The 26,942-nt window shown below is 43.3% G+C and overlaps 1 protein-coding gene across 1 annotated transcript in view; it reads left to right on the top strand.

The window, feature by feature from the left end:
• The first annotated feature begins 570 nt into the window (after window positions 1-570).
• The window catches only part of CD96 (CD96 molecule), a 59,263-nt gene continuing 32,891 nt past the window's right edge, over window positions 571-26,942 (top strand). Inside the window, exons 1-4 of the mRNA XM_060235293.1 lie at window positions 571-631; window positions 6,681-7,112; window positions 13,763-13,872; window positions 20,074-20,290. Coding sequence (XP_060091276.1) covers window positions 571-631; window positions 6,681-7,112; window positions 13,763-13,872; window positions 20,074-20,290 — 820 coding nt within the window. The remainder of the gene's footprint in view (window positions 632-6,680; window positions 7,113-13,762; window positions 13,873-20,073; window positions 20,291-26,942) is intronic.

Genomic DNA, 26,942 nt, shown 5'->3' with positions numbered 1-26,942 from the left:
TTCCCCATGCCACGTACAGAGATTGCTACAATTGCCCTTTTACTATGATGGTTGGGGTTTTGCCCTGGGAGGTAGAACTGCATGAGTAGCTCTAGATCTAATTTTTTCCTCAGCTGCAAGGGAGAGAGATAATGAAAAGGCAGAGCTTTAAAACTTACCCATCTGCTTTTCCCTATGTTGTATTTGGGATTGATTGTGACTTAATGGTAGAGCATGTTTTATGTACAGAAGATTCCACGTTTAATCCTTAATATCTCAAGTTAAAACACATCTTAGGTAACAAATGCATTGTGTTATGATTTTTTTTTTTTTTTTGCTATCAGGTTGTAAAGCATACTGTTTCACATACAAGCATACATAATGTTAAAGCCTTGGTTTCCTGTAACATACATTTCCTCTCAGATGTGAAAAAAGAATATGCAAATTACATTTCACCGTTTGTAGAGAAAGAGATAATCATTTGGTGGTTTGTCTGACTCCACAAGACAGAACATTTTGACTTCTTTGAGCTTCTTTGAGAACCACAGAGTGATTTTTTTTTTATTTTTAAAACTTTCTTAGCAACTCAAGATGGCAATCAGATGGCCATTTCAGGCATATTATTGGCTCATCCTGACACATTTTGTCAGAGGTAAGTGTTGTCTTATAACAAAGCTATTCCTGTTACATCAGTGAACCTGTTTTTTATGCCTTAACTAAGAATCCAGTGCATATGGTGATGTCTATTGTAGCATTTATTTTAAGTAATACAATACATCAGTTCTGGCTGACTATTGTAGGAGGAAAAGACCTTGACAAGATTGGCCTTTGATCTTATATTCTTCTGATAAAAGCATTAATGAGTTTTATTTTAAAAGGGAGCTTTCTAGAACAAGTTCTTAGAGTATATTAAGGATAAAATTATAAAGTTTATTTCTCCTAAAGAGTAGCATTGCATTTATTTTACTATGATTATGGACGAGCATTGGTGCATACCCTACAACATTTCAGGGTTGAAAATAGATACTTGCTTGGAACTCTTCAATTCCTATGCCAAGGCTTGTTTCCTGAACCTGCTACTCCACCACCATTGAAATATACATGTAGCCAAAGGCTCCAGTTCATCTGCCAGAGTGCAGTCAGACCAGCTTATCTTGGATTGCTCTAAAAGCCAAGAGGGAAAACCATTTGAAAATTATAAATCATCCTAAATATCATCAGATCAAAACATATGCCTATAGCTATGAAACTATGTGGCTGTTGCTAGTGTTTATACTGATGGTGTATACCAGGGGTGGCCAACGGTAGCTCTCCAGATGTTTTTTGCCTTCAACTCCCATCAGCCCCAGCCATTGGCCATGCTGGCTGGGGCTGATGGGAGTTGTAGGCAAAAAACATCTGGAGAGCTACTGTTGGCCACTCCTGGTGTATACTGACGGCATTATATAAGCCCATTGATAATCATTTGTACTCAAGATAAGATGCATCCAGCCTCAGAGTTTTCCTAGAGATCCTGGGAACAGAGATGAACCTTGAGAAATGACAGTTCTAGCAGCTCACACTAAGAAAATGGTGAGGGGCGGACTAGGATACTACAACAGCCCTGGATTAGCTTGGGCCAAGTGGCCCCTACAGGGCTAGCAGTACCACAGGGTCTACTTGGCTCTGACCTGGGCCAAGGGAATGATGACACTGTGGCTAGGTTCTGCTTTCTCCTGGCAGCTAGCGGTTCTTCAAGGCAGAAGCCCATTGGAATCTTTCACAGTAAGTTAAGGAATTGAATTGGTCCTGAAAATTGAATGAGGCATCACCAAAAGGCAAAAACAGTAAGTTACAAGGGTCTAAAAAGTACAGACTGTCTAATGTAAATAAGAACAATTAAAGTGGCTTCTGAGGCAAGTTCGCTGTATAGGTAAACTCTCAAAAGAGAGCACAAGTGGTATAAAATGGGGTTGCACTTACCTGTAACCACTGTTCATTGAGTGGCCTTCTGTGCAAACGCACATGGGGGGAACTGCATGATTACAGGCCAGGTGCAGAAAAGAGCTTCCCTTCCCCTTTGTCTTTTCCCATCCAAAGGGTCATGTGACAGAGACAGGCTGAGCACTCCTTCCTTCAGTTCCCTTCACCACCACGAGGAGGCCCCTGCTCATTTGGTGGTCTACAGTAGGAAAAGGAGGGAGGGATGTGTCCACAGAAGGCCACTTGATAAACAATTGTTATAGGTAAATGCAACCCTGTTTTCATGGTTGTGGCTTCTTTTTCGTCCTACATAGGAGAATAGCAAGGTCATATACCCAAGGAGGAGCGTGTGAGCTGTTCAACAGAAAATCGCTTGTAGCACAGCTTCCCACTGCAGTTTTACTTTTGTAGTCCATGTCCATCGAGTAGTGTTTGATGAACATAGAGGGAGTGAACCAAGTTGTTGCCTTGCAGATGTCCTCCAGTGTGAGTCTGGCATGGAATGCTGCTGAAGATGCCTGAGCCCTTATCAAGTGAGCTTTCAGGTACACTGGGCAAGGGACCTTAGCTTTGTCATAAGCAATTAGGATTGCAGAGACCACTCAGCAGGCGAATGACTGTGCTGATGCAGCTCTCCCTTTATTTGACCCTTTGAAACATATCAACAAGTTTCTACCCTCCCTGAATTTGTTTCCTTTTAAAATAAAAATGAAGTGTTCTTCTTACAACTAGTGTATGTACTGTTTGTTCTGATGATGATGTTGGGGATGGAAAGAGTACTGAGAGGGTTAGTTCTGTCAGTAAAAGCCAGAGGAAGGGCCTTTTCCAGACCTATTTTGGCTTTGAGGAAGGACACATTGGGACCAAAAAAGACTAAGGGAATACTCAAAGGTGGTCCCTGAACATTTCAATCTCAAGTACTTCCAAGACATAGGAAGTGAGGAATATTTATCATTCCCAGACATTAGAATGATTATAATTTTGGCCCATTTTGGTTCCACACTCATTGCACTTCTTAAGAAACACATTCTTTCCTCCCAGTGGCAAGAAGAGAGCAGAGGGAAGGAGTGTTCACCCTGCCTCTGTCATGTGACCCTTTGGGCATGAAAAAGGTCCTCTATAGACAGAGGGGAGGGGGAGCACTCCAGAGCCTGCACAGAAGCCATGATGATGAATTATGTTCATTTCAATAGGATTTCAGTGGCTAAAGTTCCTGGTAGTGTCAAGCATGGTGTCACGGCTGGGGCCGGGTCAGGCAAAGTCCAGAGGCAGTCCGAGGTCTGTAGCCAGCAAGCAGGAGTGTCCAAGGTGCCAAATCCAAATCGCTGTGCAAGTATCGCAGGTCCGAGGTCCAGAAGCCGCGGTCAGGGAGTCCAGAAGTCAAAAGCCAAAGTCAGGGAGTCAGGAACCAAAGTCAAGCCGGAGTGGATGCTAGAGCATCAGGGAGATGACTAGTTGCTTCCACAAAGCCTCCTCCCAAAGCCCACAGCTATATAGCCCTCTGCTGGCTGTTGCCCATTTGGGCTAATTGCTGGCTCTGGGAGGCAGCCAGGATCCTGTTACAACTCAAGCATCCTTGCTCTTAGGAGGGCCAGAATCCTCTCAAAACTCAGGACTCAGGGAGTGTCTTGCTTGTGAGCGTGCCACCCTCCTCTGATCCCTGAGGTCCTGACGGAGGCGGTCACGCACACGAGCCACCCGAGAGGGCGAGGCAGGGGGGGCTGGGATCTTCTTCAGCAGGAGGCAGGGGTACTGGTGCAGGTGGCAGGGGTACAGTTTCCTCGGCAGACTCGTCTTCCTCTGCAGGGTCCCCAGCACCCATGACACATGGTAGAATTCCATTGGTAATTGATTGTTTTAGAGACCCCCATAAAGCTGGCCTGTGAAATATCATGGAGGACCAAGGTCTGTTATTCTTTTCCCCTCCCCCTTCTTACTTTATTGCTTGCAAATTAGAAGTAGAGAGAAACTAAACTAACTTGAGAAAGAGTAAGTACCTTCCCATACATTCCTGTTAGGGAGTATGGCACATCTGGGGAAAGCAAGGACAGAGTCCTGATAATGCCATGAGAATGTAGACATTTATGATAGTTTATGTGTGAGAGTGCATCTCTCGCCCCCACCTTTTGGAATCCTTTTGAAGTATGCCTTAAAAGTATTGTATCAATGTATCTTTAGCATCACTCTCAAGAATCTGTTACACTGAGAGTATCGGTCTATCAATAAACGTAGTTTTGTATCAAACTTGACTCATCATTGAAACCGCATGCTTGACAGGTAGAATGTCCCCAAAGTTAATACAAGCACATGATTTGTGATGCTGCAGCAATCTTTGTTGTTGTTATTTCTAAGCGAATGTGCACTTTGGAGTTGCACAAGTGTGCTTGATCCTGACAGATAATGTAATCAGTTGAGTCTCTGTATGAAATTATAAACCTATCCCAGACAGAGCAGCTGAATTTTAGGCAGACAAGCTTAAAAACATTGGACATTTAGCCTGTTAATAAGATCTCTCACAACAAGTTGAAAGATACATAAACCAAAAGTTGCAACACATTTAGAGATAAAAGGGCTGTTAGTAAAAATTAACTATTAAATATTTATTTCTGATTCTCTGTCAATATTGGGCTTTGATCTTTTTGCATGCTCTTAAGAATTTTTCTCAGAAAGTATTTCCTGTCTAACAGTCTATCAAAAGTCTACTGTATGCTCACCGTTTCCCCACCCTCTTTTTTCCTTCTTCATTCCTTCTCTCTCTCCTTCCCTCCCTTTCTCCTCATCAAACCTCATACTTTGTGTACCTCTATATTGAGTGAATTCACTTTTAATTTTACATACTTCAGGGTCTCCTATTAAGTTATTGAACATTTTCCTAATAGTTTTACAGTATGCAAAGCTCTATAGTATATGCGATCTCTTTCAATTCAATTCATACTGCTGCTTGACATGTTACTTGCATTTTGAATATCCACTTACTTGTTTACTGATTTTACTTTTCTTTCTGTATATCTATGAGTTTTCTCAATAATTTTTTGAAAAGTTAAAAAAGTCAAGCAGCTTATTGAATACAAAATGCTGAACTAAAGTAAACCTCTCTGTGGTCTATCCTGTAGCACTTCCTGTAGTCCTTTATATGACTTCTACAACTTGCAGGCTTAGGAGCTTTCTCTCAAGCCCTGACATCTTTCCTCCCCTCCAGTTTTTATATGCTTCTTCTCCTGAACACAGGCCTCTGTATTTTCTAAATACCTCTATATACTATTTCCCATGTGTGCTCCCTATCTGCAGATAGCTAAATCTGCAGATAGGGGGCACAAGGAGGCTAAAGAGATTTTCCTGCAAAACTGGGGTACTCCCCAGGTTTGCAAAAAAATATAAAACTTTTTTTTAAAAAAAATAACTATATAGGGAAGGTGTGAATCCCTGAAGGGAGGGCACATGGGGACTGCTACTATTGATAGCGGGAAGGAGAGGAGGCAAGAGTTCTGCTGGCCCCAAGAATTGCAGCAGTAGTTGGGGGTAATTAAGATGGGGAGAGGAATTACCCCCTGGAGTATCACAACAGATCTCCACTTGTCTATTAATAGCCAAATCTGAGGATACTTAAATCTGATGACTAGAGCTGTGAAGAGGCAAAACAGATCTTTCAACAGGTCTGAAAAGGGCCTCAGGTTTCCAGAAAAAAATGTGAAACCTAAATAAAAATACATTGGAGAGTTTAAAAACCTTGAAAATGATAAAAAGGTGTGCATGTAGGTTTAAGCAACAGATTCCCTCAGTGGCTATTGCTAGTCAACAACAGCATTCCAAGCGTTAGCTCTGTCAGTAAAAGCCAGGGGAAGGGTTTTTTTGGCTTTGGCTTTGAGGATGGACACATTGAGATTTAGACGATCAGAATAGGATCTGGGAGACCCAGCTTTGAATCCTCATCATGCTGCGTAAGCTCTCTGTGTGATTTGTGACCAGTCACATACTTTCAGTCTAACCTACTTCAAAGGGTTCTTGCGCAGATATCAGGGAAGAGCAGAGAACAGGGCTTTTTTTGTAGCAAGAACTCCTTTGCATATTAGGCCACACACCCCGATGTAGCCAATCCTCCAAAAGCTTACAGGGCTCTTCTTACATTGCCTACTATAAGCTCTTGGAGGACTGGCTACATCAGGAGGGTGTGGCCTACTATGCAAAGGAATTCCTGCTACAAAAAAGCCCTTGTGGAGAATAATATAAACTGCTTTAGTACCCATGATTTCAAACTGGGAACAATTACCAACAACAAGCCGCATTGTTTTGAAACATGGCACAGGTGCCATGTTGGCAAACAGTGTTCAGAAGAATCACAGGCAGCATGTCAAAAAGCCACACATGGTCCCCAAGCCTGTGAGTATCATTAGTTTAAACTGAAATAATTCTGCATAGGATTGCACTGTAAATAGATTAGTCTACTAGTCAATTGGAACTTTTTGTTTTTTTATTATTTATTTTATTTTAGGCAATTTCTATTCCACCCTTTTCCAGAGATGGGCTCAGGGCAGATAACAACATAATAAAAACAATTTAAAACGTACCTTTAAAACCGGAGCAGTATAAACAATACAGTTAGACAGACTACAAATAAATTATAAATGGCAGCTCAGCTGGGCACAAATTAAACATACTGAAGATCTAGGACTGTAATTAGAAATAAAAGGTGCCTCTGTGAACTCACTGTGAAATGTGTGCATTTGTATTTTTTATTTTAGCCCAGTCTGAGATCACCATAAAGAATGAGGAAACTGTCTATGCCATGCCTGGCAGTGATGTGACTCTTCATTGTTGCATTCTGAAACGAGATGGAATCCACATCACACAAACTCAGTGGTCAAAAGTGGATGCCACCTTCCCATCCAGGATAGCTGTATATAATCCTGACTATGGCATTAAATACTTGCATTTTGCTGAAATGAATTACAGCCATTCTGTAAACTTCAGTCAACAATGCCACCATCACCAGCCAGACTTGAACAGAAATTCCAGTGACAGTCATTCTACAGCAAACAACACAAAATGCAACCAATGGAGTTTACAGCTGAATAATGTTAGTCTGGAACAGACAGGACATTATGAGTGCAGCTTTGCTACATATCCAACTGGAATAAGAAGCTCAGAAATAAACCTCATTATTAAGAAGCCTGGTAAGTGAACACAGTTCTACTATTTAATGAAGAATATATATATATGAAGATGAAGATATTGGATTTATATCCCGCCCTCCACTCCGAAGAGTCTCAGAGCGGCTCACAATCTCCTTTACCTTCCTCCCCCACAACAGACACCCTGTGAGGTGGGTGGGGCTGGAGAGGGCTCTCACAGCAGCTGCCCTTTCAAGGACAACCTCTGCCAGAGCTATGGCTGACCCAAGGCCATTCTAGCAGGTGCAAGTGGAGGAGTGGGGAATCAAACCCGGTTCTCCCAGATAAGAGTCCGCACACTTAACCACTACACCAAACTGAAGAATATATATATAATTAGCTTAAACTGAAATAATTCTGCATAGGATTGCACTGTAAATAGATTAGTCTACTAGTCAATTGGAACTTTTTGGTTTTTTATTATTTATTTTATTTTAGGCAATTTCTGTTCCACCCTTTTCCAGGGTGGCCAATATATATCAGGGGTGGCCAACGGTAGCTCTCCAGATGTCTTTAGCCTACAACTCCCATCAGCCCCAGCCATTGGCCATGCTGGCTGGGGCTGATGGGAGTTGTAGGCAAAAAACATCTGGAGAGATACCGTTGGCCACCTCTGATATATATAAAGCCCTATATGGCCGAGGACCTGCCTACCTTAGGGACCACCTCTCCCCATATGTTCCTCAGAGAGCACTGAGATCTAGTTTCCAAAATCTTTTAAAAATCCCTGGGCCAAGAGAGGCTAGATTGAAAACGAGGGAGCAAGCCTTCTCAGTAATGGCTCCCCGATGGTGGAATCAACTATCAGAAGAGGTGCGAGCTCTGCAAGACCTGAATCAGTTTTGCAGGGCCTGTAAAACTGCCCTCTTTCAGCTCGCTTTTGAGATGGAACCCAGCTAAGATGACATCTAGCCATCTTGTATGTATTCTGAACGGTAGCACCTTAATTGTTAAAAATTGTTTATTTAACTTTTAACTTAATTTATATATGGAAGTTAATTATATTTTAACTGTTCTATATGATTGTATTTTATTGTAAGCATGGTATTCACCATACTCTGTGAGCCGCTCTGAGCCTGCCTGTGGCGGGGGAGGGCAGGATATAAAAATAAACTTATTATTATATAATGAAGAATATATATATATATATATATATATATATATATATATATATATATATATATATATATATATATATGAGCCCCGTGGCGCAGAGTGGTAAAAGCTGCAGTACTGCAGTTGGAGCCCTCTGCTCACAACCTAAGTTCGATCCCAGCAAGAGCTGGTTCAGGTAGCTGAGTCCAGGCTGACTCAGCCTTCCATCCTTCCGAGGTCGGTAAAATGAGTACCCAGCTTGCTGGGGAGAAACTGTAGATGACTGGGGAAGGCAATGGCAAACCATCCCATAAAAAGTCTGCTGTGAAAACGTTGTGAAAGCAACGTCACCCCAGAGTCGAAAATGACTGGTGCTTGCACAGGGGACTACCTTTACTTTTTATCTTTATATTTATAACTTAAATGTTGTTAAAAAAACCCTGTATATATATATATACACATACATACATACATACCTATATACATACATATATATATATATATATATATATATATATATATATATATATATATATATATATATCACATATAAAAACAATATGTATATACTTAAATGTTTAAAAAAACTGAATCCACACATCTGGATCTTGTAAAGTTGTAAACATGGATCTTCTTGGGTTTCCTGGCCTAACAAGGAGATTCAGGAGGTGAATTATTAACATAGCACAATATCCATTGGTGGGTGAATCCTACCTATGGCTCCAAATGAGAATGTCTGTTTGGCCTGGATAAGAGACAACTGAGAGGTGATATGATAACCATCTTCGATGGGTTGTCATATGGAGGATGGTGCAGAGTTGTTTTCTGATGCCCTGGAAGGTTGGACCAGAAACAGTGGGTTGAAATTAAAATAAAAGAGTTTTCAGCTAAACATTAGGAAGAATTTCCTGACAGTTAGAGCAGTTCCTCAGTGGAACAGGCTTCCTCAGGAGGTGGTGGGCTTTTCTTCTTTGGAGGTTTTCAAAAGTTTGCTAGGTTGGCCATCTGAAAGCAATGCTGATCTGTGAACTTGGACAGATCATGAGAAGGAGGGCAGGAAGGGTTGCATCAGTGCTAAGTTTAACTGGGAGTAACTTGGGTTGTGTGAGGGAGATATTTGTGGATTTCATGCATTGTGTAGGGGGTTGGACTAATGACTCTGGAGGTCCCTTCCTACTCTAAGATTCTATGATTCTACTGTTGTTACTTACATAGCCAGCTGTATTCCTTTTACAGCTATTTTCTTTTTCAATTGATATACTTCATTTTTGCAATGTTCTGCAGATCATACAGTGGCATTCCATTCATACAATGCCAGATGTGTCTGTATGGACCATGAAGGTCCTCACAATGATCTTGATATATGTGATCACCATATTTTATGAAAAGGGCACTGCATGGATTTTCCATACAGGCATAACTTCCATTTAGGCATACCAGAACCTACATAGAAAACCCATGCATTATCCTTTTCACACGATACAATGGTCATGCATATCATGCTAACAAATGCATGGAAGATGGGCTGCTGCATCATGTGAATGGAACATCAGCATATTATCTACAGAGTTAATTCCCTCTTTACTGTCATTCTGGATTTCACAAAAGAATTATATTTTGTCGTCACTGGAAGCTGTTTTGAAATCTCATCTGAAACATTTGCTTATTTTGTAAAATATGATGGAACTAAAGGTCATGTTTCTGATTCTATAATGTTAACACCTTAGGAGAAATAATTTATAGTTTTGGGCTTGGTTGTCATCAATATGCTGATGATAATCAGTTCTATATATCTTTATCCAGATCCAGAGAGCCAGTTTGGTGTAGTGGTTAAGTGTGTGGACTCTTATCCGGAAGAACCGGGTTTGATTCCCAGTCCCTCCACTTGCAGCTGTTGGAATGGCCTTGGGTTAGCCACAGCTCTGGAGGAGGTTGTCCTTGAAAGGGCAGCTGCAGTGAGAACTCTCTCAGCCCCACTCACCTCACAGGGTGTTTGTTGTGGGGGGAGAAGATATAGGAGATTGTAAGCTGCTCTGAGTCTCTGATTCAGAGAGAAGGGCGGGATATAAATCTGCAATTCTTCTTCTTCTTCTCATCTCCTGGTTATGGATCACTGCCTGGCCATGTTGGTTAACTGGCTAAAAGTGAACAAATTGAAACTAAACCCTGCAAATAGATCCAAGAGGGAAGCTGTGTTGGTCTGAAGCAGCTGAACAAAGCAGGAGTCAAGTGGCACCTTTAAGACCAACCAAGTTTTATTGAGAATGTAAGCTTTTGTGTGCTCTCTAAGCATACTTCATCAGACAAGGGAATCAGGTATTGATCCTCTCAATACTTGATCCCCTCATCTGATGAAGTGTGCTTAGAGAGCACATGAAAGCTTACGTTCTCAATAAAACTTGGCTGGTCTTAAAGGTACAACTTGACTCCTGCTTTGTTAAACCCTGCAAAGACCGAGACAATGCTGGTTGGGAAGGCAGAAGCCTTAAAGGACATTGTTCTCCCAATTCTTGATGGAATTCATCTGACCCTTGCTGAGCAGTAAAAAGCCTAGGGGTTATACTGGATCCCACTTGATTACTGGAGAAGCAAGTTAATGCAGTTGTAAAGAAGGCTTTCTACCAACTCAGTCTAGTCTGTAAAATAAGCCCATACCTTGATACTCCTGACCTAGCTACTCAGATCTATATTACAATAACTCTGAGACCAAGCCACTGTCATGTATGTATGCTGGTCTCCCCTCAAAATCAACTTGAAAACTTCAGCTGGTCCAGAGTGCCATGGCTCAGCTATTAGCAGGAGCCAGATGGAGCATGCCTATTACTATCACTACACACTCTCCATTGGCTGCCCATCTGTTACCGGGCTCAGTTTAAGGTACTGGCTATCACATACAAAGCTCTTCATGGCCTTGGTGCCACTCTTTTGCAGGACTGTCTCTCTTCCTATGTTTCACCATGACAACTGTGCTCATGTCAGCAGGGTACTAACTTGGAAATGGGCAAGATCAACAACTGTCTGTACATGTGCTTTCTCCGCTGTGGCTCTCATCCTGTGTAATGGTCAGGAAAGCCCCCACTCTCCTGGTTTTCCTCAAAATATGCAAAACTGAACTACTCTAGAGGGCTTTTCTGCACAGATAATAGGATTGCATTATGCAAAATGGTTCACGAACTTACTTGGATAAATGATTGAGACTATGGTCTATACTGCTTATAGTTTATAGTAAGTAGGATCCTATTATGTAATTTAAGCTACAGCACCAACCCCAAATCAGACTTTTCCCTGCAGCCACTGTGGCTGGACCTGCCTGTCCCGCATTGGTCTTGTCAGCCACCAGCGAGCCTGCAGCAGACGTGGACTACTGCACCTTTCTTAAATCTTCGTTCGCGAAGTCAAGCCGAGAGAGAGAATTTGTCATGTTAATGTTTATTTTGTGCTTTTTTCTGATGGTTCTATTCCAGATTTCTCAAATCCTAATGCACTGGTTACTAAATGTCCCATTCTGTTGATTTTACTGCTTTGAGTCCCTGTGAGAAAGGCGGACTATAACTAATGTAAATAAATTTTAAACATTCGTTCAAGATTTCTTCAGAGTCTTTCAGCTAAGAACAGCATAGGGCATACCTAGCAACATAATACCAGTGAAGAGGATACAGTTTCTACTGAATCTAACATTTGAAATTTGTCTTTATACTTGTTTCTTGGGTGAAGTTCATTTGTTCCAAAGCTTGCTCCTTGCTGAAGTGTGACCATCAACGCCAACAACCTATCTAACATTATCACAACCCCTGAAATAGGACAAAAGTCAAACAGCTCTTGTTCACAGTCCATTTATTTTATGCTTCCTCTCTCTGCCATGATATCCCTGCCCCTTAATCTCTGCTGCAACGCCTGCTAGACAGAGTTCCAAAAATAGTTAGCAGATTTCAGTTTTGTCTTTCAACTCACTGGATAGAGCATGCACAGAAACTGTGAGTGGGAGGATGTGGGACATTAGTCATTAAGGAAACATAACTCCACATCAAAGTCAAACAAGCCCATCTGGATGGAACAAACTCATGCTAAATCCCTAGGGACTGATAACTGGCAAACATGAAGGCCCAAAGTGGAGGCAATGAGGGTTACTGTAGAAATGGATCAAAGGAAATATGACAAAACAGAGTAATTGATGCTGCACTGTGAGAATGCAAAGAGCACTTGGAAAGCTGTAAAGAATCTTGCTGCTTAGCCAACCTCTTCCTGTTTGTCTCCCAACATTATTTAAACCACCTGGTCTGTGTTCTTCTGCTTGAATGATTTGCAGTGCCATTCTAAGCAGAGATGCAGTTCAAAGGCCATTGACTTTACTAGCTTAAAATTCTGCTTAGGATGTCACAGTTATTTCCTTGGTCTGCTGTTTGTCTAATACAATGCTTCTCCAGTACCATAGAGGCAGGGACGTTCTGATTATTTGGATGCAGAATTATATGTTCTGCCTGCTCTTTTACAACCCCTGGTGTAACAAAAATGCACTGTACTTAAAAACATTGCAAGAACTATTCTGGTTGACTGCACAAATGGTCTTTTGAACCCAATATTCCATTTCTGATAGCTGTCAATCAGATGTCCCTTAAGGTGCACAATGAAATCAACTAAAAGAGGCAACTGTATAACAAGGAACAAGAACAGCAAAAAATGCTCATGGTCCCAATGGCTATGAACCAGGCAATATATTAAGATAAATATCAAAAGACAGTATAAAATAATATAACAACGATACTTGCAATGGATAACAATTCCAATACCATACACTTTTTACATGTAGTTCTTTGCAGACTCAACCAAACAGCGAACAGTCCAATGCGCAAAGTCCAAAGGCAAACTTGTCAATATCAGGGAACTCCCATTCCTTTACATTAGGTGAAGTAAAACTCTGTTGAGATTATTGAAGTGATCCCCGCACACAAAATTCCTGCGAGGGAGTAGCTAGCAAAACCATGCCGTTTCATAGAGGCTTCCTCAGGCATGCGTGCTTTTGAGACACTATACAGCCAATAACCATACATCAGTAATCCTAATATATTCTCCAGAGCATAAATCCACAAGCAAATTCATAATCTTACCATTTCCCAAAACTACAGACACTTCAAGTCATGCAAGATGCTGGCATTCACTGAAACGCCCTGATTGAGCGATCACAATGCTTCCATTCTAAATACAGTAAATTGGCAACAGCTGCAACATACCTATACCTTTTAGACACACATGCACATATTTCTTCTAGCCCTAATACAAAACTTATTTTGATACATAATTTGTTCAAAATTCATAATTGACAATATAATCTTAAAAGACACTTTTAGTTTAGTTTTGTCTTTAGCTGGTGTGCTCTTTTGCTCATTTTCTTTCAATGTGTTTAGTATCACAATGAAACTTCCAGCCATAAAGCACCTGTAGACTCCACTCAGCATTTTATAAACCTGGCAGAACAGGGTAGAATTTGTTTTTAATGTGCTATACACTGTGATTTTAATCATCATTTTATCTCTTAATCATTTTTTGTTCCATTACGCAAGTTGAGAGAAGTTCTGTGGTAAGAGTATTATTGAACCAGACGCTGGAAATTCCATGCTTTAAAGGCATGAATTCTTCATTCCTGGCTAATGCTACTTTGAAATGGCTAATGGTAAGTAACATTTTTTTCAGGCAGTGATAGCAAAATTAAACAAATAGAAATATTCAGCTTCAACTGCATGACTTAAGTATTAAAACATAACATTATGAAAAGGGATGGATCTGTTTTTTAGTTCCAGGATGCAAATTTTTGTAAGACAGTAGAAACATTGCAAAAATAATGTACAACTGCCAGATAACTGGAGAGCAGCAGTACCCACAATAACTGCCTTTGAGAACCATCAATAGGAGTAACTGTGGCCCTAACTATATGATATTTGGAACCTTGACTATGGGTTTTGTGGGAGAAAGAAGGTGAAGGGTAGAACAGTCCTGTGACATTTTGAAAATTAGTTTTCTTTCATTGGGATGGTATTTCCTGGATAGTGGTCTAGATAATTATATCTTAAAATGCCACCATAGAACACTTATCTTGGAGTAAGGCCCAATGAATAGACTTAAGTAGGATTCTGAGTGGACCTGTTTCGATTGCACCTTTAGTGCTTAGCAATTATCAGCCTTCCAGAATTCATAAAGTTATATAGCAACCCCATCCCATGGTATATGACAAGGAGCCATTAGGTTGATGAAAAAAATTGGTGTGCCTGTTGTTCAAATTGATTCCCTTCTTTGGAATGACAATGGAGGCTACAATTATTCCAAAAGCTACAAGCCTCTTTTCTTTTATTCTGCTTTTAAAAATTGGGTTTTTTTCCTCTTGCAACAAAGCTGCAGTAGCTTGTGTATATGCTATAGGGTACTGATGCAGTATGAAAATGTAAATATTAGAAAATATAGTCTAATACATAGCAGCATTATGTTCATTTATAATTCATGAATGTCTTATGTTTTCTTATAAATATTCAAATTCACACTTTAGCCACTCTACATCATAATCTTTGATGTCCTTCTTCATACTTAGAGATGGAGGAGAGGTGTTGGAGGGGGGACTCCAATTACAATTCCTACCACTTCCATAATCAATACAGACACAAGTCAGTGATTCATGTTGAAAGGAAGTAAATTTTAGAATAGAGCAAAATTATCTAGTGTTAAATTGTGTTGTTTTCTAATACATCATTCAGAAGAACTTGTGAAAGATGATCAGATCCAATACATACAACCAAAAATAAAAATCCCAAGGCTTGTGAAGTAAATTGCCCTGTGGGCAACTTAATAGGCATGGTAGAACTAAAGATTTTACCTGTCTTTGTTCTTGAGGATGGCAATGAACTGTCCTTCTGGATCTCTTTCTGCTATTCTATGATGCTGGGAATAGTTTCTTAGATTATAAAATCCTCTCAAAATTCTAGCCTAATTTCATGGGTTTATAAAGGCTTCTGGAGGTTAGTCTTTGCTTGGGCAACACTCAGCTTTCACTGAGTTTTCCTAATTATAATCCATCCCCTAGTCTGTGTTTCCTTGCCCTTTTGCTAGCCCAAGCATTTCTATTCTGCTAGCTCTCTTTTGCTGCCTAAAGCGTAGCATCAAAGCAGAGCACAGAGCTCAAAAATAGATTTTAGAGCAGTGGCCTCAGTGTGGGCACAAGGCAGTTGCCAGTGTGTTACCTGGTGTCCCCTTGTTCTATCTCTAAAATGAACATTCAGCCCTGGCCTTTCTCTACTTCAATGACTAGCAGAGGGTCCTAGGAAGCATCTAAGACCCATTTGGCTTTATCATAGTACAGGGTGCTTGTCTTGCAACCTACTAATTTTATGTGGAACTTTCCGGTGTTTAGTACATATAGCAGCCATTGTTCTCAATTTTTTTTTTTAAAGCCCACAATTTCTAAACTAGAGGGGGACCCCTGCTGTAGGGAGAGGGGAGCTCATTGTAAACTCCAGGAAAATGAGCAAGGCATGGCTTTGTCACAATTTATTTCCACAGCTATCAGGTAGCTAACCGTTATTCTCATGGGTGAAGGATAAGGGCAGCCCAATCCAGAGATAAGGGGTGGCTAGCCATGGCATAGCTGCCGCGCTGCTATTAGACTTCCTGAGGCCTTCGGCACGCTGGAGCATGGGGCGGGGAGAGGTGTAGCTTGCCATGAGGGAGACAATCACCATGCAACGCTGCTGGCTGAGGCACGGAAGGGAGGTGGAGGCAGCCGGAGGGGAGAGCCAGCCCACCCCCCCCATTGGCCAGTCCTGGCGCATGCGCCGAGGCTCATGACAGTCAGGATGGGGAGAGGCGACCCCAGAGAGGCTGATAGCCATCCCCAACCTGCCCCCAAACAGAGAACGGAGCCAATGATGGGCAGACCATCACAGGCAAAGGAGAGATGTCCCACCAACACGGGGAGGGAACAGGAGTGAGGCTGGGCATGCGTGCACGAGAAGCCTGGCTTGGTGGCGAGGCGGGGGTGGGGGCAAGACAGGACCATGGAGAAGCCGTCAATCCCCTCACACCCTTCCGCTGTCAGAGACTCTGCCAATGACAGGCAGCAAGCAGGAAGTACCAAGTCCAGGAGCTCGCTGTCATAGACAGCGGCTGGAATGTGTGTCTGGGAGTGAGCAGTCCAGCAGCAGACACTCCCCCACCCAGAGACCCCGTGTGCTGCCCTGACGCCCCCTGCCATGTGCATGGAACACCTCCCCTGGGGACCGCAGAACTCAGAGTGCGAGTGCCTCAGCTGCAGAACTCTGAGTCCACCTCATCAGCCCCCCCCCTTAGTGCCCTGCGGACAACAGCCCTGTGGGGTCAGGTAGGCTGTCAGCCCAGGCAGGCTGAGGGACGGCACTCCCCTCCCCTGTCCAACCACGCAGGGGGCAGTGTGGCGGCTCATAGACCGTACCCCCCCAAAACCAAGTCTGCCCACCCTCTCAGGCATTCCTTCAGAGAGGCCACTGACAGGAAGGGGGTTGCCCAGGGAACGTACAGCAGATGCCAAGTGGGAGAGACAACAGAGGGCACAGCTCAGACTTTATTTTTCTGGAACAGAGTGCAACAGTCTCCCTGGTGCGTGATGAGCAGTCTCGCTGTGGGTGGGACTTCATTCCGAGTGGTAGGCAGAAACAGCTGAGGGAGTGGGGGAGGCGGTGGAGTGGCACACACAGAAGCCTCTGTGTTGGAGTCCCACCTGCAAAACAGAGATAGAGATTAAGAGCACCTGCAGGGGCAGCAGCTGGAAGAGCGAGCTGCATTTTAGCCGAGCACTCTCATAAAGGGACAGTCTCTGACCCACCTCCCTGCAACGGGGCAGCTGCCACACACACACACACACACACACACACACACACACCATGCCCTGCCAGGGGTTGGGAACATGGCAGAGGGCAGACCAAGGAAAGGGAGCAGGCGGCAGCATAGGGGAGCGGGGTCAGCAAATGCCCCCTGCCAGAGCCCACTACCTGGTTCAAGTGCCAGAGACACTCGCACACTGAGCTGTCGAGAGCAAGAGGTGGGAGAGGCTGGGGGTGGGGGGTGGGAATGGAACTTACCCAGCCATGGGCGACAGGAACCTGTGGAGACCTGGAAACAAGAGCAGTTAGCCCCAGGGAAGAGACCTCTCTCCCCCCCTCGCAAGTCAAAGATAATGTCAAGGCAACTGCAAGGTGCAAAACCCATCATCAATATGCCTGTCTGTCCCTCACTCTAAGTCTGTATGGCTGGGAGCTCGTCAGCAGATTTTCCCGCCATGCGCTCCTCTCCCTAACAACTGAGTTGTGCGAGTCCAGAGCAGAAGTATTTCTAGGAGGAGGGAGACCACGATTGGGTGCTGGGGAGGGGGCTCATCAGCCCAAAATGCGAGGGGATTGGTGAGGCAATCACGCCGCTCCTCAGGGGTTTGCGAGCTTCCTCAGCGGTGGAGGCGACCTTTGTTTTTGGTTTCAATGAGTGCCTATGGGGCACGCCACTGTTTTTGCAGGCGTAAAGTTGTGCCTCTCGGGGGGGGGGTGTCATGGGCAAAACTGCTCAGGAAGCCACCTAAGCCTGGCCGCGCCCCCAACTCCACCCCCTCCTTCTCCTGAATGGAGCACTCTGCCTCACTTCTGCCCACGCTCGGGCACAGACCTCAGGCACCTCTGCCCTCAGGTGGAGCAGTGCTCGGGCAGCCCCCCGCCACATTACTCCCTTCCGCTATGGCGGCGCCGGTTGTACATCAGCGCAAACCCTTCCTGTGCCCACGTAGCAACTCCTCTGCTCCCAAAAGACTTTCCGCCGCCCCCCCCCTTTCTGGATTGTGCTGTAAGTCAACTCAGCATTTGTCCATACCTAGAATCACAGAGTTGGAAGGGAGCTCCAGGGTCATCTAGTCCAACCCACTGCAGAATGCAGGAAACTCACAAATACCCCTAAATTCACAGGAGGAGGTATTTGTGAGATTCCTGAAAACTGCAGGAGGTTGATGATCCTAGAGGTCCCTTCCAACTCTATGATTCTAGGTATTGACAAATGCTGAGTCTACTTAGTCTCCTTCACCCATGAGAACAACTGTTTTATAAGAACTGATAAAGCTATTAATTATTCTGGACATAGGGAACTTAGATATCCTGTACGGGATATCATAAATAGATCCTTCTTGGAAGGGCAATTTCCAACATCATTGAAAGAGGCTGTGGTCCGCCCCCTCCTGAAAAAAAAGTACAGCAGACCCGGCCGAATTGGCGAATTACCGACCAGTCTCGAACTTACCATTTTTAGGTAAAGTTATTGAGAGGGCAGTGGTGCTACAGCTACAGAGTTTTTTGGATGACACTTCCGCCTTAGACCCCTGCCAGTCTGGCTTTCGTCCAGGCCATGGGACGGAGACAGTGCTGGTCGCCTTGGTGGATGACCTCCAGCGGCATCTGGATCGAGGCGGTGTGGCGGTGCTGATGTTGTTAGACCTGTCGGCTGCGTTTGACACGGTCGACCATCGGTTACTGGCCTGCCGGCTTGCCGACGCAGGGATTAGAGGGTCAGCCTTACAGTGGCTCTCCTCCTTCCTCGATGGTCGGGGACAAAGGGTGGCAATTGGGGGAGAGCTGTCCCGGAGGCACCCACTAGTGTGTGGAATGCCGCAAGGGGCAGTTCTCTCTCCGACGTTGTTTAACATCTACATGTGCCCCCTTGCCCAGATTGCTCGGAGGTTTGGGCTCGGGTGCCATCAATATGCAGATGACACCCAGCTCTATCTATTAATGGACAGCCAACCTGACTGCGTCCCAGAAAACCTGGACCTAGCATTGCAGGCCATGGCTGATTGGCTCAGGCTGAGTGGGCTGAAGTTGAATCCAACGAAGACGGAGGTTCTTTGCTTGGGTCGCGGTGCCCCGGGAAGGGAAATCCCCTTGCCAGCTCTTGACGGTGTGCCGCTGAAAGCGGCCCACAGGGTCAAGAGCTTGGGGGTTCTTCTGGAGCCTTCATTATCAATGGAGGCACAGATAGTTTTTTCATCTCCAGCGGGCAAAGCAGCTGGCCCCCTTCCTGGAGCGCCGGGACCTGGCAACGGTGATTCATGCTACGGTCACCTCGAGACTGGATTACTGCAACGCCCTCTACATGGGGCTGCCCTTGTGCCGAACTCGGCGGTTGCAGCTGGTGCAGAACGCGGCGGCTAGGTTGCTATTGGGGCTCCCAAGATAGGAGCACATGCAGCCAGGGCTGCATGGACTGCACTGGCTGCCAGTGGTGTACTGAGTCCGTTACAAGGTGCTGGTTATGACCTTTAAAGCCCTATATGGCCGAGGGCCCGTCTACTTGAGGGACCGTCTCTCCCCATATGAGCCCCAGAGAGCACTGAGGTCAGCTGGAAAGCACCAGCTGAATATCCCTGGGCCAAGGGAGGCCAGATTGAAGACCACCCGGGATCGGGCCTTCTCCATTGCGGCCCCACTGCTGTGGAATCAACTCCCGGAGGAGGTACGGGCCCTGCGATGTTTAGACCAATTCCGCAGGGCCTGTAAGACCTACCTCTTCAAAATAGCCTTCACCCATACCGAGCTAAGATAGTGTCGCTGTATATGTTTTTCCCACTGAACTTATGAAAGACCTATTATAGCACCTTAATGTTAATTTTAATGTAATTTGTAAATTGATTTATGATTATTTTATTGCTATGTATGATTTTATTGTATTGCATTTATACGTTGTGAGCCGCCCTGAGCCTGCTTGTGCGGGGAGGGCGGGATATAAATAAAAAGTATTATTATTATTAATAATACTGCTGATTTAAAAAACAAAATTTACAAGATGGGAATAGGGTAACTGACATTATTCTTATTTTAAGCAGAAAGAAACTGGAAATGAAGAGATACTTATAACCAAACAGCCTTTTTACCCTCCTGGGTATAGAATCAATGACACAGTATATAAGGAAAGAATCCATGTGGGTCCAGAAAACACACTGAGAATATCACCTGTCTCCATTCTTGATGATGGCAAGAAATTTGTCTGTTATCTCACCTACCAATCTGGAATGAAGAGCACCACTGAAGTGAAAGTATTTGGTAAGGAAAAATAATACTAATAAAAGTAAGTTAGTTACAAAGTTTGCAGTGGGTAATGCTGTTTGTAGAAATTATTTTGTAGCAGTTATCTCGATTATTTAAAAAGTTCTAAGGTCCCCATTACATACTATGTATACCACATGATCACCCCAGAGACTTGTAGACATACAGCAGCTTTGAGCTTCCTTTGGAACTCAGTTTGGAAATCTCACAGGGACCAAATTCAGAACAGGACTCAGCGGGGACAGGAACTCCTGATTTCTCCCTCATGCAATTTTCTTGAGACAGCTCCTGAAGGCATTACTCATCCATTGGTAGGCTGCACACACATTGAATGCCTGCACATGCAAGTCCCATGGTGCAAATAACTCCCCTCGGGTCCATTCTGGATCCAGAAAATGGCACGGTGTGTGTGTGTGTGGGGGGGGGGGAAGCATTAGCTTCTCTTCCTGTACGGAGGTGCCAGTCTGAATTTGGCCCCTGCAGCACTTCCAAATTGAGTTCCCATCCTGTGCAAGTTCCTGTCATGATCACATAGTGTATGTAATCTATAGGTAGGCCCTAAGATATATCTACATAAAGTGCAACTGAATTTTCATATTTATTTAGAACTGGTTTCTAAAAACACAATAATATTGTTTTAAAAAATCTGTTCCCACAATTAATACTGAACAGTATTTATTTCTTATTATATTAATTTTTTAAAAAATGTATACTACTTTTCCACCAATTAAAAGTGAGTTACAGTAGCTACCAAATATTGCTGCACAAAATTAAAACCCATCATTGAAACAAACATTAAAAACTGATTATAACAATTATAATAAAAAAACCCCAATGCATTGGATCCTATGACTCTTGCCCACTCTGTGGCATTTCCTTTCAATTTAACAAGTCTTCATCCAATGTGAGAGATTTTACCATTGGCAAAAAACCCAGACAATAGGGTTATTGTGCTTTAAGGAAAGGTTATTGTGCTTTAAGAAAGAACTGCCATTGGTCAAAAGGAGTCATTGGATCCAAGCTAGTAATATCAAACATAAATCAAATGATCTCCAGGCATTTCTTTCCAGACGAAAATTCCACCCCCACCCCCTCCCCCACACTCAAGTTAGTCTTTCCTTGGAAGATGATTGCAGAGGGTGATTAGAGCTAAAGAGAAGGCCCCAGGTCTGCTCCAAGTGAACCCACCTGTCAAAGGATCAGCCAGTAAAGCCTAATGGCTTGATTTTGATTTCATTCAAAATACAATGGATCACATTGATTTTGCAGTTTTCCGACAAAATTCACTAAGGAAAGCAGTGCTTCTTACCCTGGGCTTATGGCTACATGTCAGTACATGCTTACTGATTTTACTGGCTGACATGGGCTGAGATGATTCTGTTAAAAATCGTCCCTAAATCATACATTTTCTAGGTCATCTATGTTAGTATAGCCTCCTACCCCACCCTGTGTTTTAATGCTGTTATCTGGAGTAGGTCAGCTGTTTCTACTGCCAAAACTGTGGTAATATCAGTAATGCAAATTATCATGTTGAGTCTGGTGGCAGTCACTGAGTTTGTATACTGCTGAGAATATTCACATTTTCTTTTGAAAAGTATGCTGAAAAAGCACCTAAGTCCATTTTTCAAAGCCAATAAGCAGCTTGTCTGTGCTTTCCTATGTACAGCATAACAATTCCCGAACTGTATAATGTGGCACACAAATATGATTTTAGAGAACTATTAGTGCATTGATAGAAATGATAATTAATGAAATTAATTAAAAGCTCTGATGAGTTCAAAGTACCAACCCACAGAAAAGGTTGTCCAGTGCACAAGTTACTGTTCTGACCTTGCCTTCTCCCAATTAGTCTCCAATATAATTGGTTGATTCTGTTTATATATACTTCATTGGATGTGATTGGATCATTCAGTCATTCTGAATGCTTCAGAATTACCATCCAATACAAGGCTGCTCATTGTGTCCCTACATGAGTCATTGCTCTTGGCTTGTCTTCTTCCATTAAAGAGGCAGGTCTGGAATGATGACACAGAGAGTGTGCTTCTCTGTCATAAGTTTTAGAAACACTGATATAATAATATGTAGGATTTTGAAATATGCACTCTTAATGCTGTTAAAATGAATGAATATCAAACAGATAATTTCCTTTACAGAACCTCCTACTTTCAGTAGCCAGTGATTCATCTGATCAAATATGCATACAAAGATGTGCAAGGAATAAATGAGTAGGGGGATAAGTACTTGTCATTCCCTGCTGGAAAAGAAACAAACACAGAAATGGAAGGGATGAGATTTCCTTCTGTGTTTAACACAAAAGTAGCTTTTGAGTTTATTTACTGACAGGAAGGTTCTCCTTTTACTCCTCCCTTAGGAGATTAAAATAGAGTGACTGCACTGCGATTTATTTCATCTTGATTGTATAAATAGATTTTCTACTAGGGGTTTATAGTGAACAAAAGCATAACCAGTCTTTTAAAGCCTCAGAAGCATAGTACTCTGTCTTGGCAGTATTTTACAGCACCACAATACTGAACATATCTGATATGATTCCAAGTTCAGTGAAGCATCTGATAAACTCCTTAAGTAACATGGCTTCTTCCCATTGTCCCTACAATAGGTACAGTGCATCTTAAGATCTGCATTGTTTTCATTATCTCCCTCATGCGTGTAGGAGGTTGAGAGAGTAATAACATGGCAGAGCTAGCTTTATCAACCTCCATGTTGGACCTGGAGTTCTCCCAGCATTACAGCTAATCTCCAGATTACAGAGATCAGTCCCTGTGAAGGAAATGGCAGTTTTGGATGGCAGACTCTATGGTATACCATAGTGTTTTAGGATTGCCAGCCCTTGGCAGATGGTGGAGACAGATGTCAAAAGCAATACCACATCATTTCCAGCCAAAACCCCAGAGGTAATGTCTTTTGGCTGGAAACAATGTCATTGCATTCACAACAGTGCCCCTTCCCATTTTGTCTGATGCCCTATTGAGTACTGATGGGGAACAGGGGAGTACCAGCAGGGGTTCTCCCACCAGTCATGGGCAAATGGCAACCCGGCAACCCTAACAACTATAGCAACGCTGATAGAATTACTCATTTCAGATTGCAAATGGTAGATTCCAGGTATGAAATGTTCTTTTGCATGTAAAATGCCATACAACCTAGCACAGTAGGCAGTTTTTGTATATATAGGAAATGGTGGGCTAGTTTTTGTATATGTAGGAAATGTTTAACATAGAGGACTATTCCAAAATGCAATCCTCGAATGCTGTCTGTTCAGTTTGGTGTAGTGGTTAAGTGTGCAGACTCTTATCTGGGAGAACCGGCCTTGGGTCAGCCATAGCGCTGGCAGAGGTTGTCCTTGAAAGGGCCGCTGCTGTGAGAGTCCTCTCAGCCCCACCCACCTCGCAGGGTGTCTGTTGTGGGGGAGGAAGATAAAGGAGATTGTGAGCCACTCTGAGTGGAGGGCAGAATATAAATCCAATGTCATCCGTCGTCTTCTTCTTCACACTTCCTGTGGTACAGTTCATTCTACCAACTCAGGAGTCTACCATGCAATCCCATTTCATTATGTTGCATGACTAATTGATAGGGTTATTGCCAGCTCTGGGTTGGAAAATGCCTGGATTTTTTTTTGGGGGTGGGGGGTGGGCTGAGGAGACCAGAGTTCGGGGATGAGAACTCTTCTGTGTGGTATGATACCAGAGAGTCCAAATTCCAAAGTGGTCATGTTCTATCTCTGTTGCCTTGTTACCACCCCAAATAACCTTTTATTAGGGAATATTAATGTTTCTTAGCTCAAAATGGTAGGCCTACAAGAGGTGAGGTGAGCCAGGATCTCTGTCAATGTTTACGGAGATAGACCACTGAAAATCCTTTGGTTAAATAATGGATTTTATTATAGGTATTGGTTTTCAAATAGTTACATCCCAGTCAAACAATTTCAAGCATACAAGAGGAATACAGTGGTTAGCTGGATAAGTGTGGATGGTGGGGTATACAATACCTAAATCTTGCAGAGTAGGTTCAGTCAGAGATAACGCATGGCCTCTGAAGAGAGATTTCTCTTGAGAAGAAGGGGGAGGGGGAATGAAGGCAGAACGGCATGGAGGGAGGGAAGGATGCCAGGAAGAATGGGAGAATGGGAAAATTCCTGGATGGAGGGGAGGGTGGAAAAATCTAATCCTGACAGGTAGGGTTGCCTGTTTTCTTGGGTACATTACGTCACATCAAGAGGTTCAATTGTCCAATATGATAACAGAGTATCAGAACTCAAATGTCCAATGGAAAGTCAGGGTGTCATATGCTGAGTGTCAAATGAGAGATCATAGTGTCATACACCTATACCCCAAAGAGGAATTTTAATTACACTGGCCAGATGGCTTTTATGGCTGTTGTGGCCAATCACTGGTTCCTTTGAAGCTCACCAAAAGTGATAGATTTCTCCCTTAATGTCAAAATGGATAGCCATCAAAGTTGAACTTGTGGATCTTCTAACAACAATCTGTAATCTTTCATTGAAATCTGCCTCCGTTCCTGAGGACTGGAAGGTAGCAAATGTCACCCCCATCTTTAAAAAGGGTTCCAGAGGAGATGCGGGAAATTACAGGCCAGTCAGTCTGACTTCAATACCAGGAAAGTTGGTAGAAAGCATTTTCAAGGACAGAATGAGTAGGCACATTGATGAACACGGGTTATTGAGGAAAACTCAGCATGGGTTCTGTAAGGGAAGATCTTGCCTCACTAACCTGTTACATTTCTTTGAGGGGGTGAACAAACATGCGGACAAAGGAGACCCGATAGATGTTGTTTACCTTGACTTCCAGAAAGCTTTTGATAAAGTTCCTCATCAAAGGCTCCTTAGAAAGCTTGAGAGTCATGGAGTAAAAGGACAGGTCCTCTTGTGGATCAAAAACTAGCTGAGTAATAGGAAGCAGAGATTGAGTATAAATGGGCAGTCTTCGCAGTGGAGGACGGTAAGCAGTGGGGTGCAGCAGGTCTCGGTACTGGGTCCCATCCTCTTTAACTTGTTCATAAATGATTTAGAGTTGGGAGTGAGCAGTGAAGTGGCCAAGTTTGCGGATGACACTAAATTGTTCAGGGTGGTGAGAACCAGAGAAGATTGTGAGGAACTCCAAAGGGATCTGTTGAGGCTGGGTGAGTGGGCATCAACGTGGCAGATGCGGTTCAATGTGGCTAAGTGCAAAGTAATGCACATTGGGGCCAAGAATCCCAGCTACAAATACAAGTTGATGGAGTGTGAACTGGCAGAGACTGACCAAGAGAGAGATCTTGGGGTCGTGGTAGATAACTCACTGAAAATGTCAAGACAGTGTGCGTTTGCAATAAAAAAGGCCAACGCCATGCTGGGAATTATTAGGAAGGGAATTGAAAGCAAATCAGCTAATATCATAATGCCCCTGTATAAATCGATGGTGCGATCTCATTTGGAGTACTGTGTTTGCAGTTCTGGTTGCCGCACCTCAAAAAGGATATTATAGCATTGGAGAAAGTCCAGAAAAGGGCAACTAGAATGATTAAAGGGCTGGAACATTTTCCCTATGAAGTAAGGTTGAAACGCTTGGGGCTCTTTAGCTTGGAGAAACGTCGACTGTGGGGTGACATGATAGAGGTTTACAAGATAATGCATGGGATGAAAAAAGTAGAGAAAGAAGTACTTTTCTCCCTTTCTCACAATACAAGAACTCATGGACATTCGATGAAATTGCTGAGCAGACAGGTTAAAATGGATAAAAGGAAGTACTTCTTCACCCAAAGGGTGATTAACATGTGGAATTCACTGCCACAGGAGGTGGTGGTGGCCACACTGTGTGACACAGTGTTGGACTGGATGGGCCATTGGCCTGATCTAACATGGCTTCTCTTATGTTCATCCATCAAGTGTTCAGGAGATTGGTTGACTTTGTTAGCCTTTAACAGTAATTAAAGAAAATAGAAATTCTGTAGAACTTCAGATTCCTTGGCAGAAATGTGAGACCAGTTACAGATATAGCACATTCACAACAAGATGGCTCTTGGCCTTTAGTCTTTGTGTTTTTCTGCTGTCTTTTCTTGAAGAATAACAGAACATATATACAAACCATTTGTTTGTGTTGCAGGGCTCTGATAACCCTTGTATTGTTTTTATGTTTTGAGAACAGCACTTAAAAGGTTGTCAAGAGGAATGAAGGAATTTTTACAGCTCTACCCACTATGTGTCCCTTTCTGGGCCTGGGTCCCTCCGTTCCCAAGATCAGAAAATGGAGATTCTTTTTATCCTTTCAGCACAGTCACCACATTTGCCCAGTCTGTGAACCAGAATTGGCATCATGCCAGCCTGCTTGGGGCTTTGAATGCACTGGATTTGTCGCCCTTATGTGCAAGAAAGACCATTCCAATTCAACTGGGTGTTGCTGTGTCATATTAATATTCTAGGGTTACATAACAATATCACATTCCAGGGGTGCATTGTTTGGGTATTAAGCCAGGGGTCTCTTTCTGGATATCAGCCTGGAGATCAGATGTAATAGCAAGAGATCTCCAGGCACTACATGGAGACTGGCAACCCTATTTAAAGTGACTTAGGCTTCAGCCCCTTCTGTGAATGTGCTTGGTTAGCATCTAGGCTTGTGACTGAGTGGCCAGTAGG

Source organism: Heteronotia binoei, chromosome 3 (assembly GCF_032191835.1).
Source record: "Heteronotia binoei isolate CCM8104 ecotype False Entrance Well chromosome 3, APGP_CSIRO_Hbin_v1, whole genome shotgun sequence".
Lineage (NCBI taxonomy): Eukaryota > Metazoa > Chordata > Lepidosauria > Squamata > Gekkonidae > Heteronotia > Heteronotia binoei.
Note: the sequence above shows the minus strand (reverse complement) of the source record. Positions and strands in the feature narration are given on the sequence as shown.